The sequence below is a fragment of the Capra hircus genome, chromosome 29 (genome assembly GCF_001704415.2).
Source record: "Capra hircus breed San Clemente chromosome 29, ASM170441v1, whole genome shotgun sequence".
In the NCBI taxonomy this organism is placed as follows: domain Eukaryota; kingdom Metazoa; phylum Chordata; class Mammalia; order Artiodactyla; family Bovidae; genus Capra; species Capra hircus.
Window position 1 is genome coordinate 28,938,123 of NC_030836.1, and position 18,351 is coordinate 28,956,473.

Here is an 18,351-nt window from a genome sequence, read left to right on the forward strand (position 1 = left end):
GTAAAAAGCACCTGGGATGAGAAAAAGACATGTTAGACCACCTTGAGAGCTGTCTAGTGTTTATTCCCTGGAAAAGGAAAGTTTAACAGAAAGCGTTGTCTTCTGACCTGAGGCCTGTTTAAAGGGTGGTTGGTACTCTGTTTTCCTCCTCAGCTTTCCTCTAGTCTGTTAACAGTCACCTCTCCTAGCCGTGCCCACTGTCTTCATTCATAAATATGCCTATTTACAGAGTGTATGCTGCTTTGCATATGATGTAATAGTCTGGGTCACTTGATACGGGCTAAGTGCTGTGTTGGCACTTGGCACATACCCTATCCACCCTGTAAGGGAGACAAGTATTTTACCTTTAAGTGCAAAGTACTTGTCAAAAAGTTGCTATTATTCAAGGAAAACAAATGACCTACCAAAATGCCTAGAACTAACTTTTCCCTTTTATATCCCTCCCCAGCGTACTAGTAATGTCCGATCCACATTTTTCAAGGACTGTTTATATGAAGTATTTGATGACTTGGAGTCAAAGATGGAAGATTCTGGAAAGCAGCTACTTCAGTCAGTTCTCCACCTGATGGAAAATGGAGCCCTGGTATTAACTACAAACTTTGACAATCTCCTGGAACTGTATGCGGCAGATCAGGGCAAACAGCTGGAATCCCTTGACCTTACCGATGAGAAGAAGGTAAACAGGAAAGGCCTAGCTTGTCTCGTCTTCCGGCCAGCAGATTGACTCCTCATCAGAGATGGCTGTTTTCTGGCTGGGATGTTGTATAGCACTCTATTCATAGAAAGGTAGAGAGGGAGACGCTTATCCCTGGTTGGATTCTTGCTTTTTCAGATTAAATCAGTGTACTGTAAAGAGCACAGATCTTAAAAGTGATCAGTTCTGTGAGTTTGGACAGTTTCACCCAATTTTAAAGCAGGATGATAGGAAGCCGCTTGAACTGTAAGATCTAAATGGTTACCATTTGATAATATCAGGTGGGTGTGGTATTGATTTAGTTTTTCTGTTAGGACAGATTCTTCATGGCATCTGCTGGACATGTACAGAAACTGCTTTCTGATGCCTGACGATCAAGTTTCAGGCCAGGTGACAGCTGATGAGGTTATTATTTAAAGGACACCTGAGCAGACATTTTTTATGTAGCCCGTACTATACCTGAGTCGTCTCTCATAGTAGTGAAGTTACAGATGCCCACCTCTGTCGTCTAATGAGAGAAGGCTGGTGTTGCAGCGGTCGCTAGGGCTTGCAGTCGGAAATCCAGCACCACATCTACAGGAGAGTCTGTAGATGACACCATTAAATTGACTGATGAAATACACCGAAGCCATGAAAGGGAAAATGTTTTCATTGCCATAAAAAGATGTCCGAGATTTAATGATTGAAGGGGAGGAAAGAAAAAAGGATTATGAATCTCCACTGGGTCTCACTTGTCCTGCCCTGCAGTCTGTGCAATTTTACTTGTATACTTTGTTTTCCTGGGAAGCTGCCTTTGTGTCCCACTTAGAGCCCATCTGAGCAGAGTTGGGACAAAGCAATGATTTCCCCCATTGGCACTCATCGTCATAGCACTGCCCTGGCCAGAGCAGGGGCTGTAATACCAGTTTTGTGGTTTTGCTGGCCTTGAAGTCAGGTTGTAAAAGGAAATCCAATTCAGAGAAATGGTGCTGTGAAGACTGGATTTGTCTGGCTGGAGTGTTTTCCCCCTGCTGCCCCCATGCTTTGTACGGCCTGCTCCTTCTTCACCTGGAAGACTCCACTTGTGAATCACTTCCTCCGAGAGGTCTTCTCTGACCGCCCTAATTTAAAAGGGACCCACCCTTATTTTTGGATTCAGTTTTTCAATGGAGTACGTGTCGTAACTTTCCATTTTCATCTTGGGTTGTTGTCTGCCCTAGAGGAATAGCACCTCTATTTGGACAGGGACCACGTCAGCCCTTCTTACCTGGTACGTAAGAAGGTACTTGGCACATACTAGTAGGTGGTCAGTAAATATTTTGTCAATGAATAAACGATTGAATGAAATTTAAAAATGAATGGCAAGAAACAACTTCCATCCTGTTTCTGACATAATCGCTGAAGATCATGACCAGCATCAGACACATAAGGGTCTTTCTTAAGTTAAGGATTTCCTGGACTTTCTTGGTGGTCGAGTGGTTAAGAACCCATGCTTTTATCACAGAGAGTGCAGGTTCAATCCCTGGTAAGGGGACTAAGATCCCACATGCTGCGAGGTGCAGCCAAAAAATAAAGTTAAGGATATCTATCAGACTTGAAATTTTCGTTCTCATTTTCATCCCGGAGTCTCAAGATCTGCTTTTGTAGTTAGTCCACATTAGGGGCAGTATTGAAGTTAAAGGGTTAAAGCCACTGACTGGTAGTCAGAATAGAGCCTAGTAATACTTATGATTCTAAATCTCTGTGCCTCCTTTTTCCCTAATCCATACCTTATTTCTCTAGAATGTTATAAAAACAAATTTATACTGTCTCAAGTCCTTGGGAAAATGGAAACCATGGGACCTGGTTGGTCCTTACCATTGGCATCTAAGTGGTCATTCTTCCTTGGTGGCCCCTTAGGTAACTCGCAGGTGACTGACGTGATTCTTTTACTACTTATCAATTGCTGCACAAGAAATCACCCTGAAAACTTTGTGGTTTAAAACAACACTTTATTTGCCCATGACAGTGTGAAGTTGACACCCGAGCTGGGCTGATGGGCTCCGCTGGGCCATTCTGCTGGTTTTGCAGGCTACCCACGTGACTGTGGTCCTCTCGTGGCCAGACTGGGTGGTGTGAGATAACGTTGCTTGTGTGTCTGTTGGTACGGGCTGTTGGCTGGGCCGTCAGACTACTTCACATGGTAGCTGGGTTCCAAAAGCAGCAAAAGAGAAAGAAGGCACATTGTGCCAACGTTTTCCAAGTTTCTTCTCCTGTTTGCTTATGCCCCGTTTTCTAAAGCCAGCCATATGGCCGAGCCTGGAGTAAATGTGAAAGGGGACTAGACCAGGGAGTCGTTACAAGGCTTGACGTCTCGGGGATCCGTACTGAAAGGGCCTCCGTGGCTGTCCTGTGTATCACCAGTGGAAAGAGCCCGTATGATTTCTGCAGATGATGACAGATTCTGACTTTTGATTCTTTCTTTGCGAGAGAAATAACCAGACTTGCCGTCATTCCTAACAATCATGCCTGAAGTATGAAGGCCACATCGAGTGGCCACATTCTTGCCCTGTGATATCATGAAGCTGGAGAGTTGTGTCAGAAGCCTGGTCCTCAGAAGACTGTCTTGCCCATTGGGACCTTGAAGCAGGTGCTCAGCCCTGCCCTCCTGGTTAAGCTGTGTTTATGTTGTGCAGGTCCTTGAGTGGGCTCAGGAGAAGCGGAAGCTGAGCGTCTTGCACATCCATGGGGTCTACACCAACCCGAGTGGCATTGTCCTTCACCCAGCTGGTTATCAGAATGTGCTCAGGAATACTGAAGTTATGGTAAGTGGTGCTGGCCTAGCTGCTCTTGGGGAAGTCTTCCTAGGAGCCTTCTGAACACACCACTGAGCTTCCAGGGTTAACAGTTTCTCTTCATCAGTTAACATTGGAAGGCCAAGCATTCTTTTCTGTGCTTCTTAGCTTGTGGGACGTGTGTGCCACCTTGGGAAATGTCAGACATCTCTTCAGGTGTTAGGCCTTTTGGTTTTACTTTGTTCTTGATTGACAGCCAGCAGTTGGCACTGTTAACTGGCAGCATCTTCACATGCAAAGAATATATATTTGTATCCGTCATTTGCTATACATGGTATTATCTTCCCAGGTGACACAGTGGGAAAGAATCTGCCTGCCAGTGCAAGGAGCACAGGAGACACGGGTTCAGTCCCTGGGTCGGGAAAATCCCCTGGAGAAGAAAATGGCAACTCACTCCAGTAATTCTTGCCTGGGAAATCCCATGGACAGAGGAGCCTGGCTGGGTTCACAAAGAGTCTGGCACAGTTGAGCAACTGAGCACTCACAGACACATACATGGTATTAGTAACCCTGTCTCTATGCCAAGACTAATTTGTGCAGGTTTTCACTGACCAGTTACTACTAGAGTAAAGAGTTTTTATATAAATGGTGGTGGCTTTGTATTGACTCATCATACTTACTCACTTATTGATCACTGGAAAAAAAATTTTTTTTTAATTTGAATAGGGTAATAAAATGGAAGCTTTGTGAAAAAAGACCAAGAAAATGTGATGTTTTTTAAAGCACAAGGGGACTTTTTGTCACCCATTCTTTCCCTGACATCTGTTACAGCTTCTATCTTTAACTGACACTGAGTGATCCCTTAAGCAAAATCATTTCTAATACTTTAGACACATATAGTGTGTGTGATATATGTGTACATACATGTATGTATAAATGTATACACACAGGGACCTCCCTGGCAGTTCAGTGGTTAGGCCTTGGCCATCCAATGCAGGGGCTCGGGTTGGATCCCTGGTGGAGGATCTAAAATCCCACATGCCTTGCGGCCAAAACACCAAAACATAAAATGAAACAATGTTGTAACAAATTCAATAAAAGACTTTAAAAATGGTCCATATCAAACCAATCTTTAAAAAATGTCTTAAAAGTGTATACACATGTTCATTAGTGTTCTGAGGGTCAGGCTTTCTTTGAGCAGCTCTGGTGATGGGATTCTCTGCTTATTCATGGCCCAGTCTGTAAAGCAGAAAAAGCAGATATGGTCAAGGAAACAGAAAGAGTAAAATACATTGAAGACTACTGATTGCCTTAACGGCCTCTGGGCACACAGATCCAAAAAATAAGCTATGATGTAGACCCGTGAGACCCTGAATAGAGACCCTGCAGGAGAATGCCAGGTAAAGACACAGTTTGAGAAGAGTCATCAAGTTGCAGCGGTAGACAGTGAGAAGGTCGTACTCCTTCATGGGAGGGTCTGTCCTCTGGCTCTTGATCCTGGTTCACTGGTCACCACAGTCTGCTTGATGGGCAGCTGCGGCCCCGTGGATTCTTCCTTTTCAGACCTGTCTTCACAGTGTGACTTACATGTTGCTTCTCTCCCTGCCAGAGAGAGATTCAGAAGCTCTATGAGAACAAGTCTTTCCTCTTCCTGGGCTGCGGCTGGACTGTGGATGACACCACTTTCCAGGCCCTTTTTCTGGAGGCCATCAAGCATAAGTCTGACTTAGAGCATTTCATGCTGGTTCGGAGAGGAGATGTGGATGAATTCAAGAAGCTTCGAGAAAACATGCTGGACAAAGGGATTAAGGTCATCTCCTATGGAAATGACTATGCTGACCTTCCAGAATATTTCAGACGACTGACATGTGAGATCTCCACGAGAGGAAGGTCAGGTAAGTTGCGTTTGGAGACTAAGAGGGGTTGGAGGGCAGCTGTTCTTCAGCCTGTTATGTGTGTGTGGTGGGTCAGGTCATCACCAAGATGCAGAATATAATCCTGACCAGATGATGAAGGGAGATCATGGTTAGTTTTCAGATTAGACTAATTGGTGAAATGCGATTGAAATGTGGGTTTCAGGGACTTCCCTGGTAGTCCAGTGGTTAAGAATGCACCTTCCAGTGCAGGGGATGTGGGTTCGATGCCTAGTCGGAGAACTAAGATCCCACATGCCGAGGGGCAACTAAGCCTGGAGCCCGTGCACTGCAACAAAGACCCAGGGCAGTTCAGTTCTGTCGCTCAGTCACGTCCGACTCTTTGCGATCCCATGGACTGCAGCACGCTAGGCCTCCCTGTCCATCACCAACTTCCTGAGTTTACCCAAACCCATGTCCATTGAGTCGGTGATGTCATCCAACCATCTCATCCCCTTCTCCTCCTGCCTTCCATCTTTCCCAGCATCAGGGTCTTTTCAAATGAGTCAGCTCTTTGCATCAGGTGGCCAAAGTATTGGAGTTTCAGCTTCAACATCAGTCCTTCCAATGAACACCCAGGACTGATTTCCTTTAGGATGGACTGGTTGGATCTCCTTGCAGTCCAAGGGACTCCCAAGAGTCTTCTCCAACCCCACAGTTCAAAAGCATCAATTCTTCGGCACCCAGCTTTCTTTATAGTCCAACTCTCACATCCATACATGACCACTGGAAAAACCATAGCCTTGACTAGATGGACCTTTGTTGACAAAATAATGTCTCTGCTTTGTAATATGCTGTCTAGGTTGGTCATAACTTTTCTTCCAAGGAGTAAGCATCTTTTAATTTCATGGCTGCAGTCACCATCTGCAGTGATTTTAGAGCCCCAAAACATAGTCAGCCACTGTTTCTACTGTTGCCCCATCTATTTGCCATGAAGTGATGGGACCAGATGCCATGATCTTCGTTTTCTGAATGTTGAGCTTTAAGCCAACTTTTTCACTCTCCTCTTTCACTTTCATCAAGAGGCTCTTTGGTTCTTCTTCACTTTCTGCCATAAGGGTGGTGTCATCTCTATATCTGAGGTTATTGATATTTCTCCCCCCCAAAAAATAATAAATTTTAAAAAAGAAAGAATTTAGATTTGAAAAATAGGGGAGAATGGTAACTCCCTTTTGGCTAAGGCTGTGAGGAAAAAAATATATTTGTGTAATTTTGGTGGGAAGGTAAAGTTAGTACAACTTTTCTGAAGGGTAAATTTGGAATATGTTCAAAATTTTAAAACTTTTGACCCAGAAATCCCTTTCAATAAAATCTTAGAAATTTCTCCTAAAGGAGATCATTGGATACTTACACAATTATACGACACAGTTGCACAAAGATATAGGTGTGGGGATGTAATCAGGGTTGTAGATAAATGGCAAAAATTGGAAGCGACCTAAAATGTTCCAGAAAATAGGTGTTTCTATAAATACACCCTTTATTAATTGATTAAATATTAAATACATATGAAGCCATAAAATAAAAAATGCTTTTACTGCCCAAAATATCAGAGATAATACTCTGACTGGAAAAAATAAAATGCGGGTTGTAACATGCATTTTTATATCCCAGTCCCTGGCATACAGGTGGTAAAGCGTCTGCCTACAGTGTGGAAGACCTGGGTTTGATCCCTGGGTCAGGAAGATCCTCTGGAGAAGGAAATGGCAACCCACTCCAGTACTCTTGCCTGGAAAATCCCATGGACAGAGGAGTGTAGTAGGCTGCAGTCCATGGGGTCGCAAAGAGTCGGATACGACTGAGCGACTTCACTTCAGTTTTTCACTTACCTGGCATACGAGATTGTAGATGCTTTCTGTTTTTGTTTGGTGTGCTTTATGGCTTCTCTGGTGCTGTAAAGAATCCACCTGCCAATGCAGAAGATGCTGGTTCGACCCTTGGGTCGGGAAGATACCTTGTAGGAGGAAATGGCAACCCACTCCTGTATCCTTGCCTGGGAGATTCCATGGACAGAGGCACCTGGCGGGCTACAGTCCATGGGGTTGCAAACAGTTGGACATGACTGAGCGACTAAACAATAACATAGAGAAATGCCTGGCATGATGCTTAGAAAATTAACTGTGATTCTCTCTATGCAGTAGGAGTTAATGTTTTTTTAAAAAATATTTTTTCCTACGTTATGAAATATGAAAATCCTATTTTTTACGATTATGCTTTGTCTTTATAAACAGAAAAAACGCTGCAAAAATGTTATGTGGAAACTGTTGTGGTGGCATTACAGTCAAGTTAGGAGTCACTTGACATTTACCTCAATTCTAACCAGAAAGCCAAATGCAGTTAAAAGTTTCCGTTTACTAATGGCTCCAGGCAAGCTGCCAAACAGCCTACCAAATGCAAAACTTTTTGGTATAGCTAAATCGGATAATACTTTTTAAAACCTTAATTTGAATAAAGCCGGGCCCTAAGGTATGCCCATTCTGACTCAGCACACAGTTCCAAAGAAACTTTGCTGCTGTTATGTAGAATATGTTCTTGAAAAGTTATTTGCTAATATGCGTTTTCATGGTCAATCTGAATGCATCTTCAGTTCAGTTCAGTCGCTCAGTCATGTCTGACTCTTTGCGACCCCATGAATCGCAGCACGACAGGCCTCCCTGTCTGTCACCAACTCCTGGAGTTCACTCAGACTCACGTCCATCGAGTCAATAATGCCATCCAGCCATCTCATCCTCTGTCGTCCCCTTCTCCTCCTGCCCCCAATCCCTCCCAGCATCAGAGTCTTTTCCAGTGAGTCAACTCTTCGCATGAGGTGGCCAAAGTACTTGAGTTTCAGCTTTAGCATCATTCCTTCCAAAGAAATCCCAGGGCTGATCTCCTTCAGAATGGACTGGTTGGATCTCCTTGCAGTAGGGGCCTCTTAAAGGATGAGTAGTTTAATATAGAGAGAACTTGTCCTATGCAATGGGATTCTTCTGTGATGAGACATTCCACAAACTGTGATTATCCATGGCTCTCTTTTGATGGAACAAGATTTGTAAAAGGCATCACCATAACTAAACATTTTGAAAACTAAGTCTGCCCTTTTCACAGAAGACTTTTAAAAACCCTTAAAAAAGGAAATTTTCCAATTCATCTTTTTTGTGAAAGCAGTTTGCTGATCTTTCTTGGTGATGTTTTTTGCTGTCCTGCAATATTCCAGATTCTTCTACTGTTTGCCCATAGGTGGGACTCTCAGTAGGCTTTTCCACTGGGCAAGGAGTACATACATTGTTCTTTTGATCTGTGTTCTGGAGATCTTCTAGCCAAGGAAGATGCTAACGTGGAAGAGAACAAAATCCCGCCGGACAGCTCTTCCTACACTAAGTCTTTTATTGACAAAAGTCATCAGAAGTATTGTGAAGCTGCACAGACTGTCCTTAGCTGCCTGGGCTTCCTAGCAGAGCGACTCCCCATGAAGTTATCACTCATTGCTGCTGCTGCTGCTGCTAAGCTGCTTCTGTCGTGTCCAACTCTGTGCGACCCCATAGACGGGAGCCCACCAGGCTCCCCCGTCCCTGGGATTCTCCAGGCAAGAACACTGGAGTGGCTTGCCATTTCCTTCTCCAATGCATGAAAGTGAAAAGTGAAAGTGAAGTCGCTCAGTCGTGTCCGACTCCTAGCGACCTCATGGACTGCAGCTCACCAGGCTCCTCCATCCATGGGATTTTCCAGGCAAGAGTACTGGAGTGGGTTGCCATTGCCTTCTCCGTACCACTCATTAGGGTATTGTGAATTGTTAAACATCAAGGATTTTCTCTGTGGCCAGGGGCTTTAATTAGAATGGTCAGCTAAAGTTTGTGATCTGAAATCTAGCAGAGCAGTTTTAGGTTAAAAGCACTTTAAGTCAAATTTACCTTCCATCCACAGTTATTTTTTGAGTCTATAGATAAATACCAATGAGAGGTCAGAGGTCTTTCACTGCCTTTGTTTTATAAACCTGAGCTCTTGCTTTGTGTCAGGCACTGTGCTGTGTCCAGACTTTTGCATAGTGAAAATTACTTAGGTTGAAAGATTCTGTAGGCTGCAAGTACATTTATTTCAGGAAAATCAAGTAATGGGGAAAAGAAGGTAATTCTTTTATAATTCACTACTATCACAAAAGCAGTTACTTTGGTATATTTCAGTTGAGTTTTCCTTGTGCATTTCCTCATGGTTGTAAATAAAATCTATATACAGTTCTGGTACTTTTTAAATTCAGTGATATGTATATCATACATCTCCCCACATGGCTGCAGTCTTCCTGGCCAGTGAAAGATTGTGTTATAACCCACTGTCTCAGTTACCTAATTATTCCCCTGTATTAGGCAGTATGTAGTTTTTTTCTACTGTAAGCACTGTTGCAGTGAGCACGTCTTCATCCCTGGAGTGTTTCCTTTTGCCAGTAACTTCCATAGGCTGGATTCTCAGTATAATTACTAGGTCAGAGGTAACATTTTATGGCTGATAAATACTGCTCTAGTGTTTTCCAAGAGGGGAGTCCCAATTCGTGTGTGTGAGCACCGTCCCTCGCTTATTTTCACTCCAGCTGTCCGTGTTTCTGTCCTTTTCTCCTGTGTATTCAGTTTTAAGCTTCTTCCTACATATTATTTATTCCAGTGCTGTCCAGCAGAAATTTTCTGCACTGCCTGAAGTATTCTATCATCTCTGTCCAGTACTGTAACCACAAGCCACATGCAGCCATTGAGTTTTGAAGTGTAGTTAAGTGTGACTGAGGAACAGACTTTTTTCCTTTTTGGCCACACCATGCTGCTTGTGGAATCTCAGTTCTCCAGCTAGAGATTGAACCCACCTCCCACCCCCACCCCCTGCAGTGGAAGTGCAGAATCCTAACCACTGGACCTCCAGGGAAGTCCCCGAGGAGCACAGGTTTTAATTTAGAACTAAACAGCATGTGTGGCCATCAGCACTATATCAGACAGCAAGGCTCTAAGCCCGTTCTGGGGGTGTTAGCTCAGCTACTAGTCCCTCTTCTGCTTGGTTGAATTTGCTCCCTTGCATGCTACTTCCTGTCCTCCCCGGCTGGAGTAGTTTTACCTAAACGTGGCCTTCTGGACTAGTTAGGGACACACTTGTTTTTGCACAAAGAGTGTTAGTGCACTCAGGGACCTCAGTGCTTCCCTGTCATCTAGTACAACAGTGTGAAGACTAACTTGGTTATGCCCCTGCCTAGCTGTGCGTTTGGAATAATTCCATCCTTGGTCAGACCATGTGCTTTCACCTCCCTTTATTTATTTTTTCACCTCCCTTTAGTTGGCTGCTTTCCTGTTGCTGAGTTTTAGCTGTTCGGTCATATTGTCTGATACTGATGTGTGTTCTGTTCAGCAGGGATCGTGAGAGAAGGCCAGCTGAATGGCTCGTCTACAGCACACAGTGAAATAAGAGGTATTCTGTTTCCTGTTCTACCATTTGTCAGCAGAAAACGTTTTCCCAGAGCTCAGTTAAGACCTTGGAGAAGAATGACTTGGCTCTTCTACCTGTAGAGTCTGGATTTTCCTACCAAGTCCATTCACAGGTTTCCTAGTATTTGGTGTCTTGTCCTCTGAAGGGTTAAGCTTGACTTCAGTTTCTGCAGCTTTAGGTGGATAAACCTGAGCTGTGAAACTTCACTTACCATCTTTTTTCTCTCTGCAGACCGTAGTACCTGAGAGGGCTAGAGGAACCGCCACCATTAGATCAAGCTGTCAGGGCCTACCGTGGAGTGTTTCACAAGTGAACTTACAAGAACCCGAAGCAGCTGCTAGGAAGTACCAATACCCAGAGGCTGAAAGCTGGGGGTTAGCGGAGATGTCCAACTGAATCCTTCATGCCCGCTCGTTCCTCTGCAGCCTGTTCCAGTTCAATACCCAAGTGACAAGGGGCCCAAATGGAGCCCCCACCCCACCTCAGGCAGAACAGTCTGTGTCCACACAGCAGGTCAACAGGACGTTTCCACCGACCGTGGCTGCAGAGGACTTGGGCTCCCGACGCCACGGGTTCGCCGTGGCCTATGTGGCAGTTTTGTACTCTATACTTGGTTTTTCAATTAAGCTTAATGGCTTTTTTAAAATATGACTTGAAGCTCTAGTTTTCTAGGCCTTTTACAGTGTACAGTATTTTACATAATTGAGCTGTAATATTAAAAGCTTCTTCATTTACTTCCCAGGGCCCCAGCTCTACTTTGAGTCACTTTAGAAAATTCCTGACCTGCAAAGGTACAGGCCGAATTTAAATTTTAAAAGTTCTATTCTTGCACCCTGTGGGGAAGGTGATCTCATTCTCGGGACAAGCGCAGATTTCCACCTGATTCCTCAGCACTGTCAATCCCCGTTTCCCTTTGTGCCATGTACCCTAGAAACTCTAGTGTGCTGCAGGATTTTACTTTTGAATCCTTTGTCAAATGACTCCCAAGACCTAAAAGGCAATTTACTTATGAAATTTATTTTCTCATATAAATTATGTATTTCTCTGGGCAGACAGCCTTCACCTTATTGCACTAATAGCACATCTGTAATACCAAGCTACAGGACAAGTCTTAACAAGGTCTGTATTCTTCAACGTAGCACTTGTCTACCAGGCACTGTAGAGGAGGATGAGGAGCCAGGATCCGCTCGGGAGCAGAAGGCGGAGGGGGCAACATGTACCCCTTCTGACAGTTGGTTTTCTCCCGGGAAGGGGAACATGCAAAGTTACATGTGGATTCTGGAAGTGGGAGGAGGTCTTGGAGGCTGAGAAGCCCAATGCAACACTGCAGTGCAGCTCCTGTTACTTCTGTGGGAGGCGGGGACCCCTCTCACTCATCTGTAACGCATCACTCTGGCCTCGCTGAGGCTCTGGGGAAAAGGGGAAGGGATCATTGAATTAGCAGCAATTAAGAAGAGGCCATACACTGCCACAGTGTGGGGGTGTTATCCTGGCCCTGCAGACCTGAACGCTGTGTATCCTACGGAGAGGGGCCATTGAGACCCAGAGCAGGCTCTCAAGCCTCTTCTCTAATGGAGCGGGGGACGATGCTCGGACGTCCCCATGACCACACTAACTAGCAGAGCTCTGGTGTTGGATCTACTAACCGTTGGTCAAAGCTGTAATGAGACCGAGTCTGTAGGCAGAGTGAGGGATGCTGGATTAGGAAGGGGGAAGAGCATGGGGGTGGGGCAGGGATGGGTAGTGGGCAGTGACTGTAACATGATTAGGCCCTCCTTGCAGGTGGAGGCTGGGCTGAACAGAGAGTGGGGTTAGGAGGGGCTGCAGGCCCCAGAGCCCCCCCTCACTCTGCCTTTGAACTACACTGAAGACAAGTTGCTCACATACTCTAAAGCACATTCTTGATACAGGGATAGGGACTTTGGGGGAAGCGGTGATTTGGTTATCAGGCAAGAGCCACATTAAGCCTTCATGAGGGCAGCCACCACAGCCTTGGCGTTTAGACTGCGTAGGTCACAGTAGGTCTGGCCAGTGCCCACGAAGACGATGGGTTTGCTTGTGATGTAGGTCATAGAAATCGCAGCTCCCACCTGAAGCAGAGACAGGATACCCAGTCATCTCTGGACCCTGCCTTTCCACTCCCTCCGCAACAGGAGGCTCTGGAACCCATGTGCCCTTAGAGCCTCTGCTCCCCTGTGAAGGACAGCCATTCCCCTTCTTGGTCCCACTTTGCCCTGTATTGTCCACATTTACCTTGTCATCAATGGTATCAAATTTGGTAAGGACAATGCCATCAATGAGCCGAGGTGTCTGGGCCATAGAATGGTCAGCCAAGGCTCTGTTGAACTTGACCTGAAAGGAGAAATATGATATGAATATAACATACCTAACTGTCCAGAGCTGAGGTTGGGAAGAGAACCAGGCCCAAGCCCTCACCAGCTGGTCCACAGCCTCGTTGCCTACTAAGGCCTCCCCCACAAACAGCACCAGGTCGGGTGTGTTGACAGTGATGAGCTTGGCCAGGGCAGTCATCAGAGGAGCGTTGTCTTGCATGCGGCCAGCTGTGTCCACCAGCACCACATCAAAGCCTTGGTTACGTGCTAGAAAGAAAAAAGTGGTCAACGGAAAACTCCTGGACTGTTAAACTCATTTCCAGCTTCCTCTCAACAGGTCCTAAACTGGCCCTATTAAAAGTCTGCCTGTTTATTTCCTTAGGTTCTGAATCAAGTTACAAGGTGATGTAAGAAACACTTTCCACACTCTGTCGTTAAGCATATTTAGGGAAAGGAGAGCAGGCGGGTGTGTGTGTGTACACTCGGTGTGCCTGACTCTCTGCAACTCAGTGGACTGTAGCCCACCAGGATCCTCTGTCCGTGAATTTCCCAGGCAAGAATATTGGAGTGGGTTGCCTTTCCTCCTGCAGGGGATCTTCCCGACCCAGGGCTGGAACCACCTGCATCTCTTATGTCTCCTGCATTGGCAGGCAGATTCTTTACCACTGAGCCACACCTGGGAAGCCCTAGCAGGAGAATAAAGGTGACCAGATATTCAGGTAACAAAACGAATCTGTGAGGTTTGCCTGCAACTACACGTGTTACCCCAAAGTGCAGTATGGCATGGCATATCACGACTTCTGAGCTGCTGAGTAGAAAGTTGGTGGTAGGGTAACCCTGGTCCTCAAGTGCCAAGAGAACCCCCGGAGCAAAGGGGCCCACATAAGCTCCACGCTTCCTGTGCACTGTACCAAAGGCAATGGCCTCCATGGCAATGCCGGCAGCATCCTTGCCATAGCCCTTCTCAAACAACTGCACCATGGTGCGGCCGCCATGGTTCTCGGGGGGGTGCAGGGCGCTCAGACGCCGGGTGTGTGTACGCAGCTGTTCCACAGCCCCGGCACGAAACGTGTCGCAGGCAGCGATGAGGACACTGAAGCCATTCTCTAACAACCAGAAGGAGATCTGCGAAAGAGGCAGAACTGTCAGCCAGCCCCAGAGCGGCAGAGAAGGAAAAAGTAGCAGAAACAATGTCAGACTCAGGCTGGGGAACGGCACCCACCTTGGCAAGGTTGGTAGACTTCCCCACGCCGTTCACACCACAGAAAGTGACCACATAAGGGCGCTGATGACGCTGGGCATCCATGATGTCCCGCAGCATGTCTACGCGGCGCTGCGGCTGTAGAATCTGCACCAAGGACTCCTGCAGAGCTTGCTTGACCGTGGAAGTCACCGCTGGGGATGGGGCAGGGAGGTATACCCATGAAGCCCAAGTCAGGTGCTCCAAACACCTGGCATCTTGCTGAGCTAAAGGGAACTAGGATCCTGCCCAGGAATCCACACCATATCTGACAGCCCTAAGCACCTGACAGGTAACTGATTCAAATCCTCTTAAGCTAGATGTCATGAACACCTGAAGTCTAGGTAAAACAACAGAGATTTAGAGATTATAGTTTGTCAAGTCATGCACGTAATAAGAATGGTGGTGACTTCATAACCTCCACCCAAGCACTTCCGGGTCTGGGGAGACACTTACTGCTGAACGTCCCCATCACCTTCCCTTCCAACTTGTTGGCCACGGATTCACAGAGCTGGACTGCGATGTCTGCTGCCACGTTCTTAGCTAAGGAGGGGGACAAGCGTGGGTGAGTGCCCCGGCAGGAGTGAACGACCCCCATTACAGCCCTTCTCCCCCACCATCCTTACCCCCCAAACACGAGTCTACCCTGTTCTGACTCACCAATGAGATGGTCACGCATCTTGTCCAGCACAGACTCCATGTCTTCACGAGTCAAGCTCTTGGAACCCACAAGGCCCTTCAGCATCCCAAACATGCCACCCAGAGTACCCTTGGTAGCACTGCAGGCACAGAAAACCACAGATGCACAGAAAGCCAGCAGGCATCAGCAAGTCCCTACCCTTCTGGAGCCATACCCGCCACCCGCCACCAAATCCCATACCTAGGTTTGGCAGAATTCTGAGCAGCTCCTTCATCATCTGAGCTGCTGCAGTCCAGATCCTGCAGCTGCCTCCCGGGCCCAGTCCCTCGAATCTGGAGGGTGTGGGGAGAGGAAGAAGGGATCAGGAAACCATGAGCTGGCGGGGAGGGAAGCCTGTAGTGACCCTGTCCTACACTGCTCTGCCCCTTTGACTCCAGAAGCTCCAAATGTAACCCACCCTCTGGCTCCAAGGAATCAAGGGGACTGCCCTCATCTCCTTCCTCCTCTGCTGCTTATTACCGGTAACCCTCACTCTGGCCCGTGCTACCTCTTACCAAGTTGATGTCCTCGGGTGGGGCCGCTTCGGGGGCTCCGTTGGTGGTCGGAGTGCTGTAGTCCAGAACTTCCATGTTAGCAGAGCCTCCCAGTGCCCACACCCGGGGTGCCTTTTTGCCCTTCTCCTTGGGAGCATCTGACTTACTGGACTTGCTGTGAAGGGTTACAGTACAAAGGGTTATGGTGGAGAAGCAGGAGAGGCAGCATCTACCTCAGAGACAAGGACTCCCTTGCCCCCAATGTGTCTGGACAGCAAAAGCTTAGGGCAAAGCTGGGCTGCTCACCCGGACTTCTCCATACCCCTCCCATGCTTTTGAATGAACTCTTCCCGCTTCCTGCGGATCTGCTCCTCTTTGGAAAGTTCCTCCCCGTTCTCAGGTCCTACTGGTTGACCTGACTTTTCTGCGGGGGCTGCTTTGCTAGTAGCCAGAGGGCCATCAGAACCTGTCAAGGAGAAAACTCACTGAAAAAAAAAAAAAAAGACCAAATTCCTACAAAATAGACAAATGGGGAAAAGTCTCCCAGATCATTCAGAGAAAACTATGAAGAAACACCTGGAGGATCACTGAGATTGGGGACGATAACGAGGGTGGTGGGCACCTGGGCCAGGAAGGCAAGCAATGACGAAGGGAGGACAGGGAACCACTTCAGTGCCGCCTTAACAACAACTCATGCCCCTGGATGTCCAAGTTCAAACTCACCTTCCTTCTTGGCCCCCTTGCTTTTTTTGTTATTCTTGGCTTTTTCCTTAGGCTTTTCACCCCGTGTCTCAATCATGGATCTCACAGGTTTCTTGGCCTTTTCAGAATCTTCAAATTTCTTCATGGTAGTGGGAGCACGGATCTTACTGCTCTCCTCTGCTTCACTAAAGAGAAAAGTTTGTGCTGAGTCACCTCAGTCATGTCTGACTCTTTGTGATCCTATGGACAGAGGAGCCTGGTGGGCTAGGCTCCTCTGTCCATGGGATTCTCCAGTCAAGAATTCTAGAGTGGGTTGACATTTCCTTCTCCAGGGGATCTTCCCAAGCTAGGGATCAAACCTGGGTCTCCCACATGGCAGGTATTCTTCACCATCTAAGCCAAAGAGAAAAGGTGGACAGTCTAAATCCAGGGGAAGGGCCCTCACACCAAGCAGGCAATCAGAACTGGGAAGCCAACTCAGGAGCCCCTTTCAACCCACAGCGTACTACCCACTCTTGGGAAGGAAGGGAATTCATCAAGTCTCAGAAACTGATTTTGCAGAGGGGAGGCCTCTCACCGAAGGAGCCGCAGAAAGTCATTGTGGAAATCGAAAGTGCCATTCAATAGACTTAAGGCACTCTGCTGTTGGATCTCAGTGCGGTACTTGTCTCGAAACAGCCGGTGAACGTCATCTATCAACTTGTCCACATATGTCAGTGTTAGGATCTTCTGAAAACCTACCTGTTCAGGGAAAGGAACAGAGCCAGCAATCTGTTTACATGCCAGTCCAGAACAGAGGGAAGCCAACTTGACCCAGGCCTCCAGGGACTGGCTCAGCCCCCTGGCCGGTTTCCCTGACCTGAGGAGCAGCCAAGCCCTCTGACTGGGCCCAAGAGCGGCTTCCCTTTCCCCCTCCACCCTCCTTGTTTTCTCAGTTACTTCATCATAGACACTGGGTGTAATTAATCAGGATTTTCTGAATCATCAGGACTGCCTGTCAATGTAATCGTTACCCCTCTAAAATACACTCACTTACCACAAACACCAACTCAAACTGGTTGTCCAGTTTATACTTGAGAGTGAGTGCCTCATGGGTGAAGGAGTTGTTACCTCCTCTCTCCTGGAAAAAGAGTATATCTCAGAGTTCAGACTGTCCCCTCAAACACCTGGAGTTGGGCCCCTTCAGGAAGGAACCAGACATTCCCCTATACTCAAACCTGTCCCCCAAGGCAAAAAGATTCAGGGCCACTGCTCTCCAGCATTCCACCCGGGAGAAAAGTGTAGACACCCAGCTGGGGTCGAGGAGGGGAAAGGTGGGAGGGACCGACATGTGCGAGCGAGAAGGGAGTCCTCATGTAAACAATCAGGTTTACCGGCAGTCGGACACTATCTACACTTCTTAAAAGACGTTCTTTCATCCTTTATCCCACCCAGCCTTTGCGACAACAGAAAAGCAAGCCGCTGGCAGTGAAAGTGGGGAACGAAGGGAGGTCTCAATAGACTACGGAATCCTGCCAGAGTCCCAGAAAGCGGAGGGGGGAGGGGACATCACAAAGTTGCGGGATGGTCTGATAGGAGCGGGAGAAAGAAGTGGAGTCCCGGCTACGAGAGAGCGGCCAGTTTGAGGTGGGCCGACAGGGTGAGAGGGAGGCCCGGGATCAGGCAAAGGGGACTAGGGGTCGGGTCAGGGGGGGAGGGGGACAAGCCTGGAGTTCTGATCCCGCGGGGGCGGTACCTGCAGCAGCACGGAACGAATTAACGCGTTAACGGGCCCGGTGCATGAGTCGCTCACGCCCTGAAAGCACCAGAGAACAAGCCCGCCTTTGGAAAAAATGGTGAAGAAGTCGAGCATGGCGGCAGCGGGAAAGGAGCCGGGGCCCGCGCCGGGAACTCAGGCCTCGATCGCTGCCGCTTCCTGCTGCGCCAAGCGCGGGACACGTCACACCAGCGGCCCCGGAAACCGGCGCAGCCGCACTTCCGCTCAGCGCCGCCCGCAACCCTCCCCGGCTCCGCCCACGGCGCGCAGGACTGACGTAGACGCCCAGCTGGCCAACGGAGGGTGGGGGCGGGCCTGGGCGGGGCTCTCAGCATGTCACCGGAGGGACCG

General features: G+C 47.6%; 2 protein-coding genes across 3 annotated transcripts in view; one reads left to right on the top strand and one right to left on the bottom strand.

Annotated features, from left to right (window-relative positions):
* FAM118B (family with sequence similarity 118 member B) overlaps window positions 1-11,847 on the top strand; it is a 48,153-nt gene extending 36,306 nt beyond the window's left edge. Inside the window, exons 4-8 of one of the 2 annotated variants that reach the window (XM_005699614.3) lie at window positions 449-676; window positions 3,349-3,477; window positions 5,057-5,342; window positions 10,719-10,778; window positions 11,028-11,847. In XM_005699614.3, coding sequence (XP_005699671.1) covers window positions 449-676; window positions 3,349-3,477; window positions 5,057-5,342; window positions 10,719-10,778; window positions 11,028-11,041 — 717 coding nt within the window. In that variant the 3' untranslated portion in view covers window positions 11,042-11,847. The remainder of the gene's footprint in view (window positions 1-448; window positions 677-3,348; window positions 3,478-5,056; window positions 5,343-10,718; window positions 10,779-11,027) is intronic. The other variant, XM_005699616.3, reaches the window with a different exon arrangement.
* Window positions 11,793-18,269, bottom strand: SRPRA (SRP receptor alpha subunit). The gene is made up of 14 exons (XM_005699612.3): window positions 17,980-18,269; window positions 17,281-17,364; window positions 16,822-16,985; window positions 16,266-16,429; window positions 15,849-16,008; window positions 15,564-15,717; window positions 15,250-15,341; window positions 15,030-15,148; window positions 14,826-14,912; window positions 14,352-14,524; window positions 14,041-14,254; window positions 13,233-13,396; window positions 13,050-13,148; window positions 11,793-12,886 (listed from the first exon to the last, which is right to left on the bottom strand). The coding sequence occupies exons 1-14, from the start codon at window positions 18,094-18,096 to the stop codon at window positions 12,758-12,760; spliced, it is 1,920 nt and encodes a 639-aa protein (XP_005699669.2). The 5' UTR covers window positions 18,097-18,269; the 3' UTR covers window positions 11,793-12,757.